The 23,293-nt window shown below is 42.4% G+C and overlaps 1 protein-coding gene across 1 annotated transcript in view; it reads right to left on the bottom strand.

Moving 5' to 3' along the window:
• The window catches only part of tgfbr3 (transforming growth factor, beta receptor III), a 60,770-nt gene that overhangs the window by 16,658 nt on the left and 20,819 nt on the right, over positions 1-23,293 (bottom strand). The window contains exons 4-7 of the mRNA XM_070909005.1: positions 12,441-12,578; positions 3,715-3,898; positions 892-1,054; positions 359-506 (exon numbers count right to left, since the gene is read on the bottom strand). Of these exons, the coding sequence (XP_070765106.1) occupies positions 359-506; positions 892-1,054; positions 3,715-3,898; positions 12,441-12,578 (633 nt within the window). The remainder of the gene's footprint in view (positions 1-358; positions 507-891; positions 1,055-3,714; positions 3,899-12,440; positions 12,579-23,293) is intronic.

Raw genomic sequence — 23,293 nt, 5'->3', positions numbered from 1 at the left:
GGCTCTGAAAATATGTGATGCCCCCCCCCCCCCCCCCCCCCCCCCCCACCCCACCTCTCCTGGCCCATGGCTCTCTGAATGTGATGACAGTCCCCGAAGCTGCCGCGATAAAATTTCACAGTTCTTCCTAACCTGTTATGCCCACCCTCTCCTGCAGCGGGTACCAGGCGCCAATTCAACACACATTCTGGTGTGAAGAAAATCTTCGGTCGGTGGTGCAAAGTGATGACATTTCTGTCTGTGACGTGACTTGTGGGCCACTGTGATGTGTGATAAGACTATATAAAGTCTCAGAGGGGGAAAAAAAAAGATGTTCCTGGATGAAAAGCTTTTATCTGTTGTCATGCTGCTAGCTTACCACTATATCCAGCTTGCCAATCACACTGTGGGCCTTGATGACCCAGTTGACAGACTTGGCGCACTTGAGCAGCAGGACGACGTCACGATGCAGTGGGGCATCGTCCTCCAGAGGCCGGAGCTCCACTATGACATCCACCTGGAAGGCGCTGCAGAAAGGGAGAGGGGAAAAAGAGTTTTGGACGGCTGGGTCGAAGTGTTATCATGCCTTCTGTGTCTGGCCAACTAATTAAAAAGCTGGATGCATTCCCAGAAAAAAAAGCAGACATATGCACTACAGACCAGATAGCACTAGAGTGAGATACAGCAAAACTACCAACACGTTCCCAGATTTGAGGTCTTTTGGGTGTACAAAATAATCACTCCACTGGGGGAGTGAGGAGATTATCTGGCAACCTGGACCCAGATTTGAAATACCCCCCCCCCCCCCCCACCAAAGTTTCCATCCAAAACAAACTCCACAGAGATTAGTGAGAGCATCTTGACCTCAAAAATAAACTATGACAACATGTCTTCTTGGCTTTGGCTGCTCACCTGCTGGAGTTGGGGGCTTGGAGCTCAACGATGTGGACTTCTCGGTCTTTGTCGGGTCCGGACAGGACACAACCCTTTGATGCCTGTGGCTCAACGTAGCCGCCCAGGTAGTTCAGAGACAAGAACTTGGTATCAATCTTGCAAGTGTCAGAAAACACCGGATCTGAAAGTGGAAGCATGTTTATGTTACTTGTCAGGGGAAGGGGGAAGGGGTCTGTGGGGCTATTTTGGTCCCCCAAAGGAGAAATATGGCTTTTTGGTATCCCTCCACCGCAGAGAGGCCAGAGCATGAGGTCAGATACAGAACAGTACCCCCTGCTTCTTGGAGGAATTCAATGTCCTGCTTGCGGAGACTTCAGTAGGGTGGATGTTTGCTTTAACCCAGCGGTTCCAGCTGAAGAACAGTTTCCCTGCTCACTTCACTGCACAGTCCTGCAGCTGGTTTTCCCATTGTCTCAGTACTAACTCGGGCCAGCCCTGTGTTGGATGAGGTTGGGCGTGCTCTGGTTGGCATGACCTATCTTCTTATCAACAGGGAAATTTCTCCTTTGGTTTGACGTGGGAAAACTAAGCAAGGGATTTTACCAGAATCCCTCCACAATAACAGGACATATTCATAAACACATTTAATCAAACCTTCTGGTTCTAGTTTCTTCCTCCACTTTCACGACTGTTCAAAAATGTGTAAACTGCTAAGAGAGTACCTTCAGAACAAGAAAACGTAGGCCCTGTCTCAGCACTCAGAGAAAACACGAGACAGCTGCTTCCTTATTTGGCAAACAGAGCCTTGGACAAAGTGTAAACTGAAGGTTGGCACCTTCCTCTCCGGAACCCTTGTGGCACTATAAAGAGCTGAGGAGAGTATGGGCCTGGTTAGGAAGCAAAGTGAGAGTCTGTCCATCTTCATGAAACACTTCTGATGATGTGAAGGAGTGGAAATCTACAGCTATTTGCTTGAAGTAAACATCACGGCACTGTGGGCTTTTGCCAAACCACAGCCCCCCCTAATGACACAAGCCAAACGCTTGAAGGCTGAGCAACCACTCTGCTCCCCACAGAAACTAAGAACACAGAGAGAGGACTTATCACCGGCAGGAGTGGAGCCATTACTTCTCTGCAGACCGGAGCTTTCATTTCCATGTAGTGAAAGATGCTCATTGAAAACAAGATGTCCTGTCCGAGAGCTGACGCGTTGTGGAGTTGGATGTGCTGTCTGTTCACTGTATGGACCGGCCAGTTGAGAATGAAGAATCGAAGATTCACAGCTCAAACATGTGTGAAGATCAATCATAGCCTCCCCTGAGAATCCCCCAGTGCTTCTTCACTTCAGACATACTATACTTATTGGAAAAATGTGGTCTATATCCTGCTTACCTTTTCTTCCTCCTGACATTTGTTTTGGACATTTTTATTGTAGCCATATTATATTAATGACAACTATGGAAGTAACACCGCTTGGCAAAAGACACAAATGACTGACATTTCCAAGGATATTGTTAGCAACTGTCTGCCAATCTGTCTAAAACCAAAGTCACACTTTCCAAAGTTAATACCAAGTTGCCTATTTTACAGCTTTTGTTCAAATCACTATCATGGCTTCATATTTTGGTTTTTATAACTGTAACATCTTCATTTGTCTTCCACTTACACATTATGACACATACATACATTCAACACAAAAACTAAATTTCAATGGTCTCAAGACTCACAGAGTCACAAGAGACTCAAACAAGGTCATTTGGAGAGCTTTCCACTAACCTACTAGATATATCAATTACACATTATAATGCTGATGATGCCATTTATATATATATATATATATATATATATATTAAAGGTACCCTTCACAGTTGCTGACCACTAGTTGTGTTATGGAGCAATATTCCACTTTTTGTTTGTATCATGCACAAAGAAGTGCAGCAACAGTAACGCAAAGGCAGTAAAGGAGAAGACGGTCAGTTAGCAAACATGGATAGAAATATCGCATGATTTTAAATACCCCCAAATCGGATGACTTCAATCTGTTTGTCAGCCCTCAAACACACCTTGTATTTTGGGGCAAAAAACAAATGTGAACATAACTTCTGTTTGTTCACAAGACAAGCCCCTTTAAGTTAGGCAGCAATTAACTAATAACTAAAGAATGTAATATGTTCAGTTCTGGTCTTTTCTGTTCATAAAAATGTGTCTACACACATAGAAAGTTACCATGCAGCAAAATGTGCCACATGTTGTAGCACCGCAACTAAGAATTCTTTTCATTATTGATTATCTTGATTATTTTGTCATTAAATCAACTAATCATTTGGTCTAAAAAAATATCACACAATGGTGAAAACTGCCTGCCACAATTTCCTGTTTTTTTTAAATTAGGAATTTAAAATTTTAATTGCTTGTTTTGTCTGACTGACAGTTCAGCAAATCCTATGGAATTTTTGTCATTGTGCTTGAGTTTAACAATTAATCGACACTTATCAACCAGAAAGTATCTGTTTATACATTCAAATGTATAACGATATAATGCAATGCATGCAATGATCTTAAATTGGTTGTAATTCAGCCAAAATACATCATCTGTGCACTTATTTTTCTGGGGTCCAACAAGTCTTAAGACTGTAAGCAGCCACGGGTAGCCTGTTAAATCGTGTGAAAGGGTAAATGCCTGTTGAGGGAATGAAATTCTTTTCCCAGAGTAGTGCATGTAAACCTCTTGCGAGGGCTCAAACACAGGAGCGAAGTGAAGTTTCCGGAGCTGAAGGGGAATGGGGAGGCGTGCCTCGGGGCCTGGAGCTATGTTGGGAATTTTGGGAATCTAGTACACACCTTCTCCGACTTTGATGTAGATGTCTTGAGTCATCCTGAGCTCAGAGAAGGAGGTGACGGCCCTGTACTTCTTCTGGGCCCAGTTGAGGAGGTGCTCGTTGCCATGGGGAAGGGTCTCCTTCTGGATCTGGCAGGAGAGGGAGAAGTTTCCCGGCTGAAAGTGGACCTCTGAGCCCTCGGATACCTTGAGGAGGGGAAAAGGCAGGCGTGTTAGAAGACGAAGTTATCTCAGTTCTTCGCAATGTGATAGCAAATGATGAAATACAGGGGAGGTAACTGCATTTTGAGATTTCAGCCAACAGAAGATATACACATAAAAGTCACCTCAACTACGCTCATCCCTATTTTACAAAAGGTACGTGAGATTGCAAAATGAAGAACCTGCAGGCAGACTGAGAAAAGAGCTCAGTCTTTCCTAAATGAAACCTGCTCTCTAAACATTGGTGAAACCCATCCTTCACAATCCATCCCAACCGTTATTTAAAAGCTTCTACAAATATGCTCTGCGTATTTTTACACATGTTCCTCTACACAATAAGGTGTCTGGTTTGAGCAGTGTTTATACAGGGTACTGCGTTGTAGTGCGTCATCACAAATGTGAAGGTCCGCTTCAAAATGGCCACAAAGAAGACAACACAAATACTTGAGACAGGCAGACTGACATACTGACAGACAGGAAGGGCCAGTAGGTGGGCGCGCACACACACACACACACACACACACACACACACACACACACACACACACACACACTAAAAAAACATATTTTGAATACCTTCAGACATTTTCCAAAGGACAAAACCTTTTTGCATGTCACACATCACTGAATACGAGTGATATAAGGGGTGGTTGCTGCACTGAATCCAGCTGTGACAAGTAAACACAAAAAATACAAAAATGAAGAAGAATCATAAAATATGGAGGGCAAAGTAGTGCTGACAGGGAAACTGGCCTTGCCGTTTTGAGGAGGGACCACCCCTTTGCCACTTAATGGAGCTCAGCCCATATGCTTCATTGCAGAGAGATAAACATTCACATGTGCTGAAAAACCTACCGAACAACCAAATGAGTCCAAGCACACGGTCTAGACAGCCTACCTCATTTTATTTCCATGCTTGTTTTTCTTTCTCCCTAGGTATCCTATCTGCACGCATGAGCTGAGACGGTGCTGGCAGGCCCAATTAAAACATTAAATCCATTTGAATCCGAGAGGAATACGTAGGACCACTTCCTTGTGACGATGTTATGAAGTTGTCCTTAAATTGCAATCATGCTTAAATGATAACAGAATAATATCCCTTTGGGGTGTTTAGGTTTTTCAGACATAACTGTTCAAATCCCCTCATGCGCAACATCTGTCTGACCTCTGGACGCTCCTCTCGGTGTTCCTGGCGTTGTCACCAGAGGCAGTAAATACTGGGGCCTATGAGAAGAATTCTCTGTCGAAGAATTCAGGTTGATTTTTATTTTTAGTGTGTTTACTACGGCGAAAAAGTAACAGAGGGAAAGATGGCGGAGAGGTGGTTCCCTGAGCCGGTGAGGAGGGGCCAGGGTTTCTTCGCTAGCCTCGCCAAGCTCAGCAGAGTTTATCAGTTTAATTGCGGGAATACGACTGTAATTAGTCGCAAAGAATTAGAGGGGAAAGCCTGAAAGCCAAATTAGCTCCAGGCCTTCCAGAGCACTGGAAACCTCAGGAATTTGAAACGGGGGAAGTGAGGGACCCACTCTGGGCTTTAACAAACTCTCTCTGCCTGTCTCTCTGCATGCACAGTTGACAGACCGAAAAAGACTAAGGGCTCTATTTTCCTGCAGGCGCAAAGCCAGTGCAAGGAAAAACGCAGTTTTTATGCAATTTTCCTCTTGCGCAAGTCTACTTTTTTGGGAGTCTGCGCCTGTTTGGTAATTTCCTGGCACCAAACGTATGTGTTTGTGCAGAGGGGGGGGGGGGGGGGGGGGGCAGGGGCTGTATTTATGCTGATTAGGTGGCACAGTGCAATTTTGGTGCTCATTTTGACATGAAACTGCATTTGCGTTAAATTCTGCTCAGACCACCTCTTATCGCAAACACAAATAAAGCCACCAAAACTGTGGTAGCTTTAGTTGGCAGTTCAGGTAGGTTACGTGTGGCCTCTTTCAGTTTGTTGCACATTTTTCTTATCTACTACAGCTTGATATGTGGCATCAAAATACAATTTTGGATATTTTTTGCGCAGTTGATTAAACTCCTCAGAGAGCAGCAAGAATAATATGCCTTTCATCAACAGTCTCTGATTTGAGAGAGGGACTATGCAATTATCTCTACATCATGTCTTGATATAAGACCTAACCTATGACTAAATATAGGTTCAGAGCTTCTACTGGGCAGTGAAGGCAGAAGCTCAGGGCGCAGGATACTGTTGGTGTGCACAACGACAGGACGTAATAAATTAATGCAAACTGTGGTATCAGAAACACCCGCCATGTTTTTAGTAGCTCATGTTTACTTGTGTTTCCTTCTGCTCAGACCAAGATCTATGGCAGAGGACCAAACTCACCCTTCAGCAACATCCTGCTTACTTTATGCACATGTGGCACAGCATGGATACCTTCATTATTATTTAAATCTTCTGACAAGACACCGTGATTTAATGTTAACTGACTTTCTACGTTACACTAAATAGCAAATCTCCAAACTCTATTTTGTATGTATTTGTTTTAAGATATGAGCACTTTTTTTCTCTCCATCGGATAAATATGGACTGATATTTTGCAAATAGACTTGGTTAGGTACATTGGACTTAAAAAGCCATAAGTGATAGTGAGAAAGAGTGAGAGAAGGAGAAGATCTAATGTAAATGAATTAGCCTATTAACTGCTTGTATAACCAGAACCAGCTGCGATGACCTTCCAGCAGCTATACTTCCACGTTGCGCCCCACTGCCTGGTTTGCGGCAACGCCTGTGCTCACCAAAATGGTCAAGCCCATTAGTGTTTATGCCTGGAGATTTCACTTGCGTTTGTTCCATATTTCAGGACACTAGAGTTGTTAAAGTGCTGGAAAGCAAAGAGCAAGTTGGATTCACGTCGGCCCCAAGACCAGCCAGTGCTTGCAGCAAAGGTCTCGGGTCTATCTAGAGGTTTTCTGAGCTGCAAGTGGGCAGCCCATTGCCAAGTAAAGCAAAACCTCACCATGTGAAAATAGAGCTCATCTCTTATTAAGTAATCTGTTGCTATTACTGCCAAAAACTTGAAGTCTTGAAGGTAGATTTTGTTAGCAAAGGCCTTGTAATGCGTTCTGAAGCTGAAATACATGAAAACTGGATATTACCTCGACTTAAGAGGAATTCCTCAGACTTGGCAGTTGAGTGCAAACAAAGAATGCAGGAGAAGTTACATACCATGGGGACTGAAACTCATGCTTTCATGTTCGTAATGGTAGAAACTCATGTATGTTTGTGATGGTATTTGCAGGCAGGGATGTTACTTCAACAACTCAAATGGTTACTGTCTGCTGTCTTTGCTGATATAAAGTAATTAGTCTTAAGTATTACATCTGTTTAAAGTACTATATTTAAAATTGTAAGATAACACTTACTGACTACCCAATATGGCCCAAAAGATTTAACAATATACTTCCTGTCCTTTTTTCCTACAAGCGTCAACATATTACGGCCATATGTGCAGTAAAAAGAAGAAGGAATGCTAAATGTTTGAGATCAATTATCATAGAGCTGTAATCTTCCACTGCGCTCTCTCTGAGCAACACCCTGAGCCTGGGAAATCGCAAAAGGCTGTTTGGAAATGAAGAGGTGTTGCAAACAAAGGAGGGCGATGGAAAGTGCAGAAAGGGTTGAGGGATAATAGGAGCATGCAGTAACTCTCTGGTGATATTAATGTGATAAATGCGCTTGTGGCTGATTTGATCTCGACTCTCTTGATGGGATATGGGGAGCTAATCATGCTGCTTGTTGCAAATGTGCGTGCGTTCCTGTGAACTGGCGGGCTCTGTTGTGGAGAAAACAATACCATATGTCTCAGCGCCATTCTGGAGCGTTCCTCTGCCATTCCTGTCTCCAAATAAAAACCAATAGTGGCTACCCGTGGTTTCCATTAACAATTACGCTGAGGAGAGGGCTCGTGTGTGAGAGCGGGACAACTCATACTACAAGCCTTCTACTAATGAAAGGAATACAGGAGTGAAAAGGCAAAGCTTGGCAAACAAACAATAGGCAACACAAGCCAACAGAAAAACTACAGTTTTGTTCCATCAAGAGTCATAAAACATTTGAACCAGATCAGGCCTTTCAAGCAGAGATACAACACAGCCCTCCTCCCCTAACCCCCAAAAAGAAATATATACATTTGGCCACAAAGTCAACACAGCACACTCTGCACATGTGACTCACTTGTAATCCCAGTGTCCCTTGATAAAACAAAATTTGGCCTGCTTTCAATGTTCATATTTTATGTCATTTTAGACCCACGGTGATTCCTGCCTGCTGCTGATTGACAAGGAGTACTGCAGAGAACGTGTTTTACAACAAAAGTCTGGATTCTGGCATTTTAAAAAGACGACAGGGTCCAGCGGCCAACAGCAACAGAGTGCTCCACGTCTCTGAAGCTTTTCCAGGCAGCCCATCTGTGTCCGCGGAGCCCAGAGCACTGGGACCAGGAAACAAGGACTGGCAGGTCTGATTCAGAGTCCAATTAGTCCCAGGAAACAGCCTCTTCGACGGAGAGGCAGTGTGAGGGAGGTCTGGCAGTGGGTTTCTGTTCTGAAGTGTTAAGCCCAAAACCAGTTCCTCTTGACTCTGTTACTCTCGGCTCTTCTCCACCTGACAGGCGCGGATCAGAAAGTGTGGGAATTGGCAAGGTCACTAATACGCCAAGACTTCTGCATCTGTGGTCGTGGTACATACGTACTTTTGTGGTCTGATCAATCACCAGCCTCCAAGTCTGAAAATATGGTCACTTCTGGTTCCAAAAAAACAAGACGGCGAAGGCCAAAATGTCAAATTTAAGGCTTCAAAACGGTAGTCCACAATCCAATGGGTGACGTCATGGTGGCTACGTCCACTCATTTTAAACAGTATATGGGTCTAACGCTAAACCCCACCCCTTAACGATTGCCCAATCATAGTTTAGCAACAGTGTAAGGAATGGACTAAACAGTGTGTTTATTGGATCTAAGCTTGACATTTTTAGCATGTTCACTTAACTAGCTTACTACCTACAGTAAGAACCGAGGTCATGGCCAACAAGCCAACAAGCACATTATTAACTAACTACATTAGTTTGTGGGGTTACAGGTTCGATTAAAAAACTAAAAAACACTCATGACTAGACCATCCACTGTGTAATATTTACTCCCCCTGCAGAATCCAGTCCTGGATATTATCAGAGTTTAAAGACGTTAGCAGCTCTGTCCAGCTCCTTATTGGATTTGGGTACGTTTACACCCCAGCCACTCCAGCCAACCCAAAATAGCGCTACATTTGCCAAACATGTCAGTTTGCCTTCATTCTAAAAGCCTTTCCTGTCATGTAAAATATGAGCAAGTATGTAAGCAGTCAAACAGGGTTATGTTTACTTACACGCCTTCTACATTGATCGTCAAGTGGTGAGGATGCTGACTTTCTGCCTGGGACATAGCTCGTACTTTAGCCACAGGCTTTTAGAGCAATATCATGCATGTAGCCATCAAGTGCATATTTGAGACTCCTTTTCCATGGTTCATATTTTACACAAGACCGTTAGAAACACTAAAAAGTCAGCCAGAGATGGTGTTTTCAACCAACTCATGGGGCTAATGTTGCTTCATTAGCAAGCTAGCTACAGCTATTAAATCTGCCATTTCAGCCGGCTAGTAATGAGAAGCCTGCTTTTGTCTACCACTGTCTGAAACCGAGGACCCATTGTTTGAAAAGTTACGATGAATTTGGAGAGGTGACTATGTCGCCATTATGTGTAAGAATGGGAAGCGTGACAGGCGTAGCAATGGTAGGTAAGGGGGCAGGGCTTAGCAAATGGAGAATTGCAATTTATTATTGAAGAAAAGAGGGGATTTTAACGGTGAAGCGAAGGCTGGTTGTTTGGTATTTTAGTTGTGTGGCATGCTAAGGGGGGTGTCACTGTGGAGAGAACCTGAGAACCGTCTGGGACTCCTCTGGGTTACGGCCATGTGCAGTCAGGCTGGTGGATAAGATACCAACAGCTTGCACTGCTAGGGGGCTCAGTGTTGTCACTCAAACACAAAATACTTAACACCTAATTCAAGGGGGGAATGCAGGTTTGTCTGACTACAGGGGCCTCCTTCTTCAAGTTTCCCTTTATCTGTCCTCGCCCCACTTGAAGGCTGCAATTACGTGTCAGACAGATATCATACGATCATCATGAAGGGCCAATAGAGAAAGCTAATCCCTCAGTTTTGTCTATATATTTTGGCTCCAGTCAGATGACTAGCTACTGTAAATGAATCTGAAGACACACATTGCTCTAACACAGAGCTGTATCCTATCACAGATAGTATATTCAGAGCAGCCTCTTTTATATATATGAGTTTAAGGAGTGAAAACTCCTTTCTCTGCAAATGCACTGATGTCCAACATCATTAGACACACAGCAACAGTCTCTGCCTGGACTGTAGGCTCTAATGATGGTCAGCTGTTTTCTGTCTGCCACCACTGACAAGGGGAGACATTTACTGTGATGCTAACCTGCTGCTCTTGACAGAAACACCCATCTCACTCGCCGCACATTATCACAGCTTTGGAAAATATGAGCAGGCCAGATGCACATCCATCTGCATGAAATGCATCAGTTTCTTGTGACATGAGAACATTTCCATTACTACAGGAAATAACAATTAAGAGGGGTTTTTGGCACTCTGGCCTCATGTCTTCTTTCTCTGAAATCTATGAGCTACGCATGAGAAAATTCTATAAAGACGTTTGGTGTCTTCCTGTTCACCTCACATGTTGGTTATTCAACTTTGCAGGGACCTCAAAAATTTCTTTGAAGGCAAAACATTTTGTTTATAACAACAGATTTTCTAAAGCTCTTAAAAGAAATATTTATTTGGATGCAAGATTAGTAAAAGGCAAAACCTCATCTTTTAACTACGCAACCACTTTCAGTGTAGAGTTATCACTCTCAGTGCAGAGGCGATGATTTACTAATATGACTGCTTGATGAAAGTCACCTGTCAGATAAGCCTAAAAGAGTCTCATATGGTCGAGAAGAGGCATATTAATACTCTGGCTGTTCTAAATGTCAAAGGGGTGGGACAAAGAGAATGCGTAAGGCTCTTTATATAATATGCGTGTGCATAGACGAGCCTGTGCATAACAGATTTTTAAAGGATTTTGCAATCCATGTATATTCTTCTGCGTGGCACACTGGCTTTCACGGCAGGATGTTTTGCGCATGAGAAGTAAGCAAGAAAACACTCGACCACATATGGAAGTGATTTGTGTACCTGATACTGCAATCTTACAGAATGCTGTGGTGTTAACATACAATTGAGAATTATTACTTTTGGGAAGTCAAAAATACAGAAAAGCCTTCAGAGCATTTAAGGCAAAGAAAAATGTTTTCGTTGCAATATAGAATAGTTAAGCCACGGCTGAGGCTTCTGGATCTCATTTTGCTATGATTTTCTCATGTGATACACGGGCTTTGAACAAGGGCACTGAAGCAGTCCATTTTTACATGTTTTATTAAGTTTCCCAGCGAGGCCCCATGGTACCTTTACTAAATATGGCTGGCTCTCCAGGGGACCTGGCTTCAACTACATTGAGATATCCCTCACCAAGCATCTTATCTTCCTCCCCCACAAGAAACCCTGGACCTAACTCAACTTTAAAGTGAGACAATGTGAGACAACTTTTAAAAGAAGAAAAATGACAAATGAAAAGTTCAATTCATAGAAAATAAAACGGAACATTTCGTAATTCAATACATTTTCAATTACACCAGTTTTGTTATGAATCTGGATTAGCTGCACCACCATATGCAACTATTAAGATTAGCAGTATAATTCAGGATTTCAGCAAATATCAGAAGGTGGGAGATTCGACTCCTTCCTTAGCAGAGCTTTTGTGGTTTAGTGTTTGCTACCACACATTCCCCCTTATTAGGATTTTTGTGGTATACGGATACGCCCTGTCAGATTTGAACAGCTGCCAAGCTATCAACAGGACTGTTTAGAAGGGGGGGGGGGGGGGGGCGGTGCAGCCCTGTGGTTATGGAGTGTGAATAAAGCTGACAAAGCACATTTCATCTTTTTGGATAAATACATTTCACACCAGGATGTGAGGGGTGATGAAAAAATCTCGCCATTGAATACTGATTCGCTAGATATGAATCCAAGAACGTTCATCATGTTAAGAGTTAACAATGTCATGCTTGCAATCGAACAATAGAAAATGTTAAAGAAGAAATCATCTGCACAGTTCTGAGAAGAGTGCACAGCCAAACAAGTATGCACAGATGAAACATTATGTATGTGAGTAGGGAGATTAATGCCTCGCCACAACGACTGAGCACGCATTCCATCAAGACCAAACCGTTAACATGGGAAACCTCTTGTGGAGTGTGGAAAGGCCTCCTCTGCAAATTGATATCACTTTAAATATTTTAGTCAGAGAAGAAGGCTTCTGAAATAGGAATACGGTTTAGCCTGAGAGGAAATGAACACACAGTTTTAGGAAGTAGGATTTAAAGGCTTTTAGTGATGCCGGACTCACATGAAAGGTACGTTTAACGCCCGGGGCCAGGTTCTCGGTCTTGATCTTCCAGATCAGTGGTTGGGGGGAGTTGAGCACGAAGACCAGTGGCTTCTGGTGGCGCAACAAAGACTGGATGGTCTTCACATGCAGCTCAACCTGGTAAGGCAAAAAAAAGAGAGAGATTGGAGTCACATAAAGGAACAAGTCGCTGTTAAAAACAAATATCAGTGTACTGAGAAGAGATAAGGGCATGAGCAGAGAGAAAGATCAGTAGCAGTACATCACATGATCCCGTTTCACACAAGCTACACTGTGCAAATGTCAAAGCTTTGATTGTCTCATGTTCACTGACATATAACCAAACACGTCAGGCGATACAGTTACAATCCTGGTGTAATTGCAGTGCTATAATGTTGTAGATTGTTCTTCTTTATCAGCCTTTGTGGTTGTTTATGTACTCACTTTGCTGATAAACTCACAAAGACGGCATGCTGTGTTCTCCCTAAAAGGCTCTTGCTTAGCTCTGATATGTAGCCTCAGCGGGATCTGAACTTTCACACAGTGGAGCCTTTGTTAAAAGAGGAAAAAAAAAAAAATAGTAAGTGGCGGGTCTCTGTTACCATCTCTACAGCATGCAGCTATGCCTTTGGTTCACAGACTGCCATTAAAATAGATTTTCACAGTCTGCTAGTGAGACGGGGAAAACAAACTTGATGTTTTGGGACCTGAACTGTTGCTTTCTTGTTTCCAGTGTTAAGACCATTTGGACCAAATCTAGTCAGGTGGTTCCCGGTCTGCGCATGCACTGAACTCACACTCGTCTCAGGAAAGGATCTGGCTTTCCATCACCCTCTTTAGGAATAATCATGACTTTAAAATATTGCCATAACCAAAGCTTACTCAAGAGTTGTTAAAAATTATCAATTGTTCTTTCTAGCTTTGATGAGAAGTGATAATCTAGAGGGTATGGTGGTCTGTCTGACACTCTTCTTTAAACGTCCTCCCTTATGTATTCCCAGACTAATCATATTAGCCCCATCCTGTGTGTCAGCAGTAAAAGCCTGTAAATCACTAATTCAACCCACAAGGATTCACATTCTATGATATAACGACCCCTACAGTAATTTAATCAGTCACGGCTTGCAAAAATATTGGCCCTTTGCTTTTCTCAATAAATACCGCCTTTGTGCTTCCATTGAAGCTAATAATGGAACACACCATCTGTAATTGCGATGAAGGTGATTGTAAAACTGAGTTGACAGTTAAATATTAGCAGTGTTCGAATGACTTAGAAACATGAAAAACTGTAGAGGACTTTCATACCAATAATTTGTTTGGCTGTGGTTATGGTGTGAGTATATTATCAAGACGGAGATCTACATCGTTAATGGAAACCATTACCGTTTTTCTGGTACAATGCAGTTCTGCTACACTCACTCGCTCTTGATTTCCCTCACTACAAATCAACAATCGGTAATCAACAAACAACACTGCACTCTTTTAGACTGATTTGTTTACGGGCAAAGTAAACCTTTTATGTAACAGTCTGTTATGGGTTCTGAATCAGACTAAATACTGAAGGGTAAAAACATCTACTTTCATCCATTTAATATTTTCCATATTTCTTCCTGCCACAATTTCCATACGCTGTGAGCAGGGCTGAAATAGAAACAGTGCAATTTTAAAATATGCTCTACCACAAATTATCGACAATCTTAACAAGCGGCAAGAGGTGAAACAATTATTTGGTAACTGTTGATTTTGCTCACTACTGTCACCAGCAAATGGTAAATGTAATCAGTTATAGTTCATTAATGTTAATTCCTGAAGTTGACCAAACTACAAAATGAAATTCCAGACGTTGGTCAGCGTTATTACCCCAAAAATTGGCGAGTCTTTCTCTCGATAAACAATTTAGATGATCACCGAAGTGAAGTCATTACCTAAATTGCTAACAGCTGGTAGATAGTGAGCAGCATTCTGAATCTTCCAGTTCAGTCTATCATATCACCTTTTGAGCTTATAACCTTAAAATGGCCTCTGGCCTATATTTGAAAATTAACTTAGCATTGTGAATAGTGAGTATTAATGTAATATTTCATGAAATATAAGCTAAATTGTTTTGGGGTTTTTTACAGAAAACTTAATTAATTTAAAGTTTAAGAACGGTGGACATAGACAACTAGCAACTTTCACAAGATCACAAGATCTGTAAACCACAAATACTTGATAAAACGAGATATAACACATTGATTTTTGTCACCTTTGGACAGAGCCAGGCAAGCTGTTTCCCCCTGTGATCAGTCTTTATGCTAAACTATTGCTTGCTAGGTCTAGCGTCATTTAAATCATCAAACTCTCTGCAAGAAAGCAAAATGAAATGAGCCCACAATGTCAGACTTTTCCCTTTAAAGTGCCCTGGAAAAAAAAAAAACAGAATTTGCATATTTCCAATTTCATGACAACTGGGCAAACTCCATCTGCTGATGAAGATGATGGTGATATGATCCCAAGCTCCAGAACAGCTACTAAATTAACCTCCAGGTGAGACAGTTTTGTAAACTGCTGTTTCTGCTGAACATCAACAAGCCCACGGCATCTTCTTGTTGTGTTATGCAGACCACAAATACAGGTCTGCAATTTAATTCATAGAAAATAATCACAATTAAAATTGCCATATTGGTCAGAAAAATCACGATTGCCTTGTCAGTAGGCAAGGCACGAAAGATATCGCTCTATATCTCTCTCCATTACACCCACACACTCGATGCATGCTAGACTCCCTGAGAAGAGATCTATTCTATCCAGTAAAGTGTGATTTTGATCTTCTGGCAGATGCTCTGCGTTCAAAGACTTGTCACTGTGATGCTGCATGAAGCCATTTAACAAGAGACATCGACAGCACAGACAGAGGGAACATGAAGCATCAAAGCCTAATTATCGGTCCCCCATAGACGTAAGCCTTGGAGGAGAGCAACACAAGCGAATATTTAGTGATGTGGTCCATGAAAGTGCTGCAAAAATCATTAAAAATGTCCCTCTGAGAAAAGAAAATGGAAGAAATTACTGAACAGTTATCTATGAGGCAAACTGGATGGTGATCCAAACAAACAATCCAGACTCACTGCTCTCTCTCTCTGTCTCTCTTTTTTTGCATATTTGCTTCCCTCTTAGTCCAGACTCTGGAAAAAGCGTGTGCATTGCTCCTCTGAGAATAACAACAACCAAGATATAATCATACCTGGCTTGGCTTTTAGGCCCTGGCTTTGAGAGATGGAAGAGGGAGACAGAAGAAGAATGAGACTGAGGGAGAGAGTTGTAAAAGATGAGGAAATTAAACCCAGACAGAAACATTTCCAGAAGACGTGAGTCACCTGAACGCATAAACATAAACAGAGCGCAAAGGAGAGGAAGTGCCAAGAGGCACTGATGGTGAAAAAAGGGAAAGCTGTAGTAATTATCTGTTGTTATTTAAGGTTTAGCAAGTAAACAGTGATAATACCGAGCCATATCAGCCCTGACCAGAGCTGGGTTGCACAATATAAGCGATGATCAGCAGCAGCTGGTGTGCATCTCTGCCCACGGAGTTACCGTCATACGGTTTGGTAAGACTGGCGCACATAGCAACAGACCTTGTCATGCCGCCAGGGTGCAGAGAGAAGAGGTGCAGACACACCAGGCATCAAAGTGCCTCTAATGGTGTTCGCAAGGATCAGGTGGCGCTGAGTTGTCCCTGGAGCTGCTACCTTCATTGGACCCTGCGGAGAGGGTCTGCAGGGGGACGGGAGGCCACACCTGATTGATTATCAGGGGGCTGGCACAGGGATTTGGTGGTCCAGTGTGCATTACAGTTATGGGGCGCATTTGCGAGCAGCCACGGATGGAGACCTATCGTGTTACTGAAATTACACTCCACACAAGGGACGACAGCTGTAGCAGGATAAGTAAGGCCCATCACAGAGCATACCATTAGTGGTGGTAGCATGTGTAAACAATGGAAATGTTAAAAAAGAAAAACAATACAGCTTCAACTTTAAGCTCTAGATCAGCTTCAACAACAAACACAGCGCCAACTGGAACGAAAGCCCAAATGATGAATCCCATACAAGCCTTTATTGTATACCAAAGCCACATGGTTAGATTTAGAAACTGTGACACTGTGATTGTAAAGGGTGATTTGTTTTTGTCCTGTCTTGAGGATGTGGTTGCAATTCCATAACACTGTAATGTGATACTTTCATAGACAAACACTGACACCCTGCAGTCAGAGCTCAGTATCAGAGTTGCAGTTTCCTTTATTGACAGAGCTAATTAAGTGACTGATGATCCCTGATGATTCAGAGGAAACCCAAAACATCCTTTAATTAGCCGAAAAAGTAAAACTTATCTAGGAACACACTCTCCCTCCCAGGAAATAATAATCAACAACGACAGCATGAACGAAACAGAGACTTACTGAACAGGGTCTGGATAACACTGACTGGTTTGCATGTTTTAAACAGAGTATGGGTTAACATGGGTCGATATCCAAGATTACAGCAAACATTGGAGCTTGGAACAAAGAGGGCTGGCTAAGAAGTGAAAAGTCATGGCTCCAAGAGGAAAAAAAGGCCCAGTGCCTGGGACCAATCATACTGTGTTATCTGATGTGTATGTATGTGCGTGTCTTGTCTGTCTGGATCTTGGTTCTTTCTGGATCACTGAGGGTGCACAGAGGGAAGGGGAGCCGGGGCAAAGGAGCTAAGTGATGGAGGGGGAGCCGTACCAAAAACCTGTTGACCATTCTTATCAGTGCCGCCCCACATATTTGAGTGCGATGGGGATGATGCTACCTGGAGCCATTCCCCCTGAACTGTGATGATAATCAGTCTGCACTCAGATCAACGCCAAACTGCAAGAAAACAGCCTGAAAAGACGTCAAAGTGAGACAGGACCTCTAGATAACAATCTTTGAGTGATATGGCAGAATGGCAGGACACGCTGAAGAAAACAACACAGCATCGAGGCGGGAAGGGGGGGCGGGGTCAGGAGGAAAGACCAGGATTACACTCTGATTAGATTAGAGTCAAACTGAAGTAAAAATAAATTGTAAAAAAGTCTGTATCATCATTTGTGTACTTATTTGGTCAAAATTGTAATTACCCAAAAGAAGAATCTAAGTTTTATGTATTTTTCTGCAGTGATAGCGCCCCCTACATAAGTGTTCTCCACTGGGTGTGAATTTTTGGTTCTGACTGTAATTTCATAATATCTGTGTAGGCAGGCACAAATAATAGTAATAATAATAATAATAAATACCACTACCAATTTTAAGGGCAACACGGGTAATTAGCTGGGGGCTGATGGTGGGCCTTGCTAAGTCCCATTTGTGATTTGAGCACTTCCTGCGTTACTCTGTGACTTTGGATGTTACTCCTTGTCATGACAGCTAATGCTAGCGCTAACGCCAATGTGAGACAAACCCAACGCTTCGAGTGCAGGAGCCGTCTGTGACTCGGCAAGTGTCAAAACAACATCAAAAAGCTAGTTAGCCTAGCATGCTAGCTTCCACTTTCCGATGGATCCTCCCAAATGTTGACTGTTGTAAAAGGACAGACTTCTTACATCGCTAACAGTTGATAAAGTTCTTACATCCCTCTATCGTAATTATGAAATGTGAGAGAAACATTCGTCCGAGTGAGTAACAACTGTATTGGCATTCGATAACAGTGTCATACAAGAGTTTAAATCAAAGCATTGCTGGCTTTGAGTGTGCAGTTTGCCTCGTACGAGCTACACTCATATCTGACGCTGTGCTCTCGCCAGCTGTTCGTGCCTGTTGAGCTCCTCCGGTTAGTCACTCAAACAGTCAAAGATATCTGCGAATTCCAGCTGATAAAACAATCATCTGCTCTGCCTCACCCTGATTGAGAGCCAGAAGCTGTGTTTGATGTTTGCCTTTGGTAAACTGATTAGAGAAAGATGGCCGATACGAGATATCACCGGCCCCTTTTGTTTACTTTCTTTTTTATCATCCGACTGTACGCCCAGACAGGCCTCTTTTTCTGAGTTGCTTATTTTTGCTCTGTTGATATGATTGCAGCAACTGGGGGAACTAGGTGTCTAGCATAGTGCCAGCCTCTGCAACAACGCATGTGTAGTGGCCTCTTCTTAGCAAGGTGCAAAGGGCCGCTTTAGCATTTGACAGAAGGAACATATGGAAAAATGTTCAAACCTGATACCTACACCATTGAACCAAAGCAGGGGGAACAGAAAAGAACTTCAGGATGAGGTCACTGTTTTTGGTAGAGCTTAAGTGGCAAAACACCAACACCTTCAGGTCAAGTCTAAACCGACGAAAACACATTTTGCCTTAAAATCTCAAGGGGGTTTAAGCTTGGATGAAATTTGAGCAGCAAGTCTAGTCTACAGCACAGCTCACCCTGACTGTAACTCTCATTAGTTCTCTTGCTTTAGAAGATTAGATCATTTTGATACAATCTAATTGAATTTTGGAAAAACGTGACGATTATTCTGCCATCATTTGAGGAAATCACTCACACATAGCCCAAAACTAGTCCTAGTCCTAGTCACTTCCAGTTCCAGACAGTCTCTCAGCCTGGGCTGTCCATACGGATATAAGAGAGAAAAGGGTCTTCTGCTACTTTGATCAGGACCACTGGAGCTGAAGAAATCATCACTCTTTATTTCAGACAAATGTGAATAACACTTTAGAAATAAAAAAATTATTGCCCAGACGAGCCAGTGTCAGTACTGGTCATTTGATGGCCAAGGAGGGTTAGAAATCTGTGAAACAAACAGCCCACTGTCTAAAAGAAACGCTGAGTAAAAATCCAGAGTATGATAAAACAGTCCAATAGTTTTTGATATATTTCAGTCTGAATCAAAGAGGTGGACCTACTGACCAACCATCGCCATCCCTAGAACCATCCCTAGTCCATTTAGTAAAAAGTGAGCTGCACATTTTAGGCTGTCTTTGCAAGGTTTATCATGCCCTCTGAGACATATTTGTCATTTTCAGCTGTATAAATACAATTGTCTTTACTTGATCATGTACCACATATCAAATTGCTGATGTTGCTGCACTGTCATGAAAACTGACTGCAGAATCTTCTTCAAAACCTGCACCTAAACATGTATCAGCTCTAAATCTAAATGACGAGCAATAGAAAGCAAATTTTAGATAGAAGATATGCGAGTTGAGGCGTTGGTAAAACGCCATGTTTCAGAACTACAACAGTAAGGACGTAATCATTCAATGCTGTACTTGACCACAGTTGCTGGGAAGTCGAACTTGATTTTAATAATTTGATTTCTGTGAAGGAATGCTTGAAAAACTAGGCCCAACCAATCTATAAAATTAGTTGTTTTATGTTGATACAAAAGCCTAACAACTTCTGTTACTTGTTAATTTAAATCAGCAGAACTTGTATTAGGACACAAGTGGTTCTAAATATCATACTTGCATCAAACGCAGACTGCGATACTTTCACCTCAGCAGATTTGAACACATGGCTTGTACATCACCAGAATACTACCCAAAATATTATTGTGGATATTTCTAGCTTCAGGCTACTTGTACGAATGATTAGCATATTTTCTCCTCCTGGTGTGTTATTCTATGGTGACTGCAAGCCCTGTAAATGTGAGCTTAACCCAGGCAAAGCACTATGCGCAGTCACTACTGAGGTGTTCTGTTGCACTTAATAACTCAGCTTTGGTGTGGAGATTGGCCAGGAGCCAAAGTGCGTATTCTGAGTCAGGTCCAGCTGTGGATAACAGTTCATACCCCCTTACTTAATACCCATACAGAGTGGGTTCACTGGTACAGGCAGGAAACTATTCATTGCTCTCACGTCTTTACTGAAAATATGGACAAACTGCGAGCCGCAACTTTCACACACGGATGTGAGAGAGATTTGAAGCAGGCCTCACACATCGCAGCTGCAGGATGTGTGTGTGTGTGCCTCTGTGTGTATAAAACTGTCTGAAATTGACCATGTGATCCCCTTTGTCCACTTAGTCCATACACACACACAGTGTGCAATAGATTTATTCCCCTACCTGGTCAAGGCGTGGCTTTCCATACGCTTAGTAAGGAGTCACAGGGGCACATCATGTTCTCCAGCAGCCCCTCATCCCAGAAAGACAAAAAACAGCCACAGGCACCTCTTGTACTGCAGGCCATCGTACAAGACATCCAAATAGAGTCTCTTCTGTGGCCCAGACACCACTTCCTCACCCCATCAGAAGAGGTGAGGAACTCAAAAGAAAATGTACATAATCATAGACTGACCAGCAACCTCTCTGCTGACTTTGAAAATAAGCAACGGCTGCACATGCCAGAGCAAACACAGGAAAAGACCCATTGCTGAGAGTGAAATCAATTTCAAGTTTCCAAATCTGACAACTACAATGGATTAAAACACTGAAATTCATGCTGGGATTTAGATGAGAAGATGCCACACTGTACACTAAATATCATGCTCCTCCCCATAAAACCACAACATGCTGTTTTTAAATTTACAAACAAGCTATTGTGTTCATTAGCAAGCTTTAAAGGTGCTGGAACTGTTACCTTTGGACAGAGATAGGGTTGCTGTTTGACCCAGTTTTAAAGAAATCAGTAAATTCTTTTTTCCACTGGATTATCACCTCCTCCTGTCACGAAAGATCAGGGGCAGATTGTGTCAAGGAGACCACAGTATGACGCACCGTGTGCCCTCCAACACACTCTTGTTGAAGGCTAAGCACTTAGGAGGAGGCCAATCTGTGCCCACGACCCAGGTGGAAATGCAATCAAGGACAAGAGTGGGAATGGGCCAGAGTGTCCGAGCGTCCTTTAGGGGATCTTATCTTATCACAAGCAGAAACCTCCACTCACAGAACGAGCTTGTGAGGGGCCACCTAATTTCAACCAGAGCCCGAGTGGCCTTCTGCAGCCAAGGCTGTAGGCAGGGGAGCAGACAGCTGGATTTATGCCTCCTCCACAAAAGTCCTCACTTGACCATGGAGGTGATGGGTTACCAACAGCTGGATAAATTGACGTGAAGAGATGGATTTCACAGACCCTCAAACAAACAAAAGGTTCTACTGGGCTATCCATAACAGTTATGCTGTGACCGGCCATTTACAGAGTGAATTATTTCTATACATCTGTTAAGAAAGAAAACAAATAACAATATAAAAGAAATGCAGCAAATGTCCAAATTTCTTTAATTTCACTTATGCACTTAACCCTCTGCTTTAAATCCTAATAAGTGAACTCTGAAGAAGACTAAAACATATTAATGTCGGACAAAAGCAGAAAAAAATCTGTTTTACTACCAGACTACCAGTTGACTGTATTCATGAACTATTATTCGGTCCATCACTACCAGCAGGAGGGTCTCCTGAGATCAAGTGAAAATAAGATTTAAACAGCCAGTCTCATGGGTTGTGACAGCTTTAATCCAAGCTACAATATATTAATACTGTTTGATTTTCTGTCCTTGTCGGCACAAGTTTAAAAATAGAAAAGATCTTTGTCATTTATGTACAAAATCCTTCCTGTATGCACTTTAATCTGTCCCATGAATGGTTTGAAAATGAATGTTTTCTGTGAATATCTCTCTGTGTCTAATCATAATCCGCCCTGACACAAGTATACCTGTAGCTAGACGAAACACAATAAAAACCTTCTCACTTGACACTCCAATAGTCTGCAAGTAGTATCGTGCACTCAGAGGAGCTTACAGCATGTTTTAAAATTGTGGTGGTGAAAGAAGAGTGGTGAAGCTGCTTTGCAATGAGTCAACTGTAAACCCAAAAGCCAATCAAAAACAAGACTGCTGTTAGGGCAATGGAAGGCCACATCAAGGAGAGTAGCTCATTGTATACACGTATATGATAGACAGACATGCTGTGTTGTCATATCTACTGTTAGGGATGAATAACACTAAAATAACACTGAGATACTTTTGTTTCTGCAATATAAATTGTAGGGTTCAAAATGAAAAACTAATCTTTGTTAAAACTAAAATATTTCTCAATAGCAGATGAAGATTTTTGTGTTTTGACAGGATCTTATTCTTTTAGAGTGAGATGCATAAGTCTATGTCAGGTTTTGTTTTCTTCTTGTAAGTGAAACTAAAGAGTCTATTCTCAATAACTCCGACCGGTTATTCGCAGTGCAAGCAGGATGTGCATGCAAAACCAAAGACCAGATTGGGTAATTTATCAGCTTGATTACACTGCTTATCTGTATGACAATGAAAAGTAAACATAGGTTTAAATATTGTACCATGTTGGGCCTCATTAAAAGTCAATAATCTGACAAATCTCAAAAGTAAAAGAAGGACTAACTTCTTCAACTCCTCAACATTACATAGTGGAGTAAACATGACTACAACAAAAGACAACTCCTTCTCATTGTTGTGATAACGGAAATCTATCATTTAAGTCATTTAAGTCAAAGCTCCAGGACAACCACAGCCACTGAAACCAGAGGGTAATTTCTGTATTTACCTGCTGATGCAGCACACACACACACTCACACACACACACACTGTGTTTCTGTATATTTGGCCTTGGCAGCGTTCAAGCCTACATCAGCAGCAAAATTGCAATGGCAAGCCTATACATGCTGCTTCTCACAGTGCTGTGACTGAGGGGGATGGGAACTTGGGACAGTTCAAAATCCAGACGCAGCCGTTTTTCGAAGGCCGTGGGCCCATGATTCATCTTAAAACTATGGCTTAAACTTTGAGGAGTCCTGCCATGAGACATGCTGTATAACACCTGAAGACAGGGAGTGGTCTCAAAACCGACATCAGCGTTGGGAACACTATCAGGAGAAAGTTAGGAGATGTGCTGACAGTTTGACTGAGCAC

Source organism: Enoplosus armatus, chromosome 7, assembly GCF_043641665.1.
Source record: "Enoplosus armatus isolate fEnoArm2 chromosome 7, fEnoArm2.hap1, whole genome shotgun sequence".
Lineage (NCBI taxonomy): Eukaryota > Metazoa > Chordata > Actinopteri > Centrarchiformes > Enoplosidae > Enoplosus > Enoplosus armatus.
The sequence above is the reverse complement of the archived record's forward strand: the minus strand, read 5'-3'. Positions and strand labels throughout refer to the sequence as shown.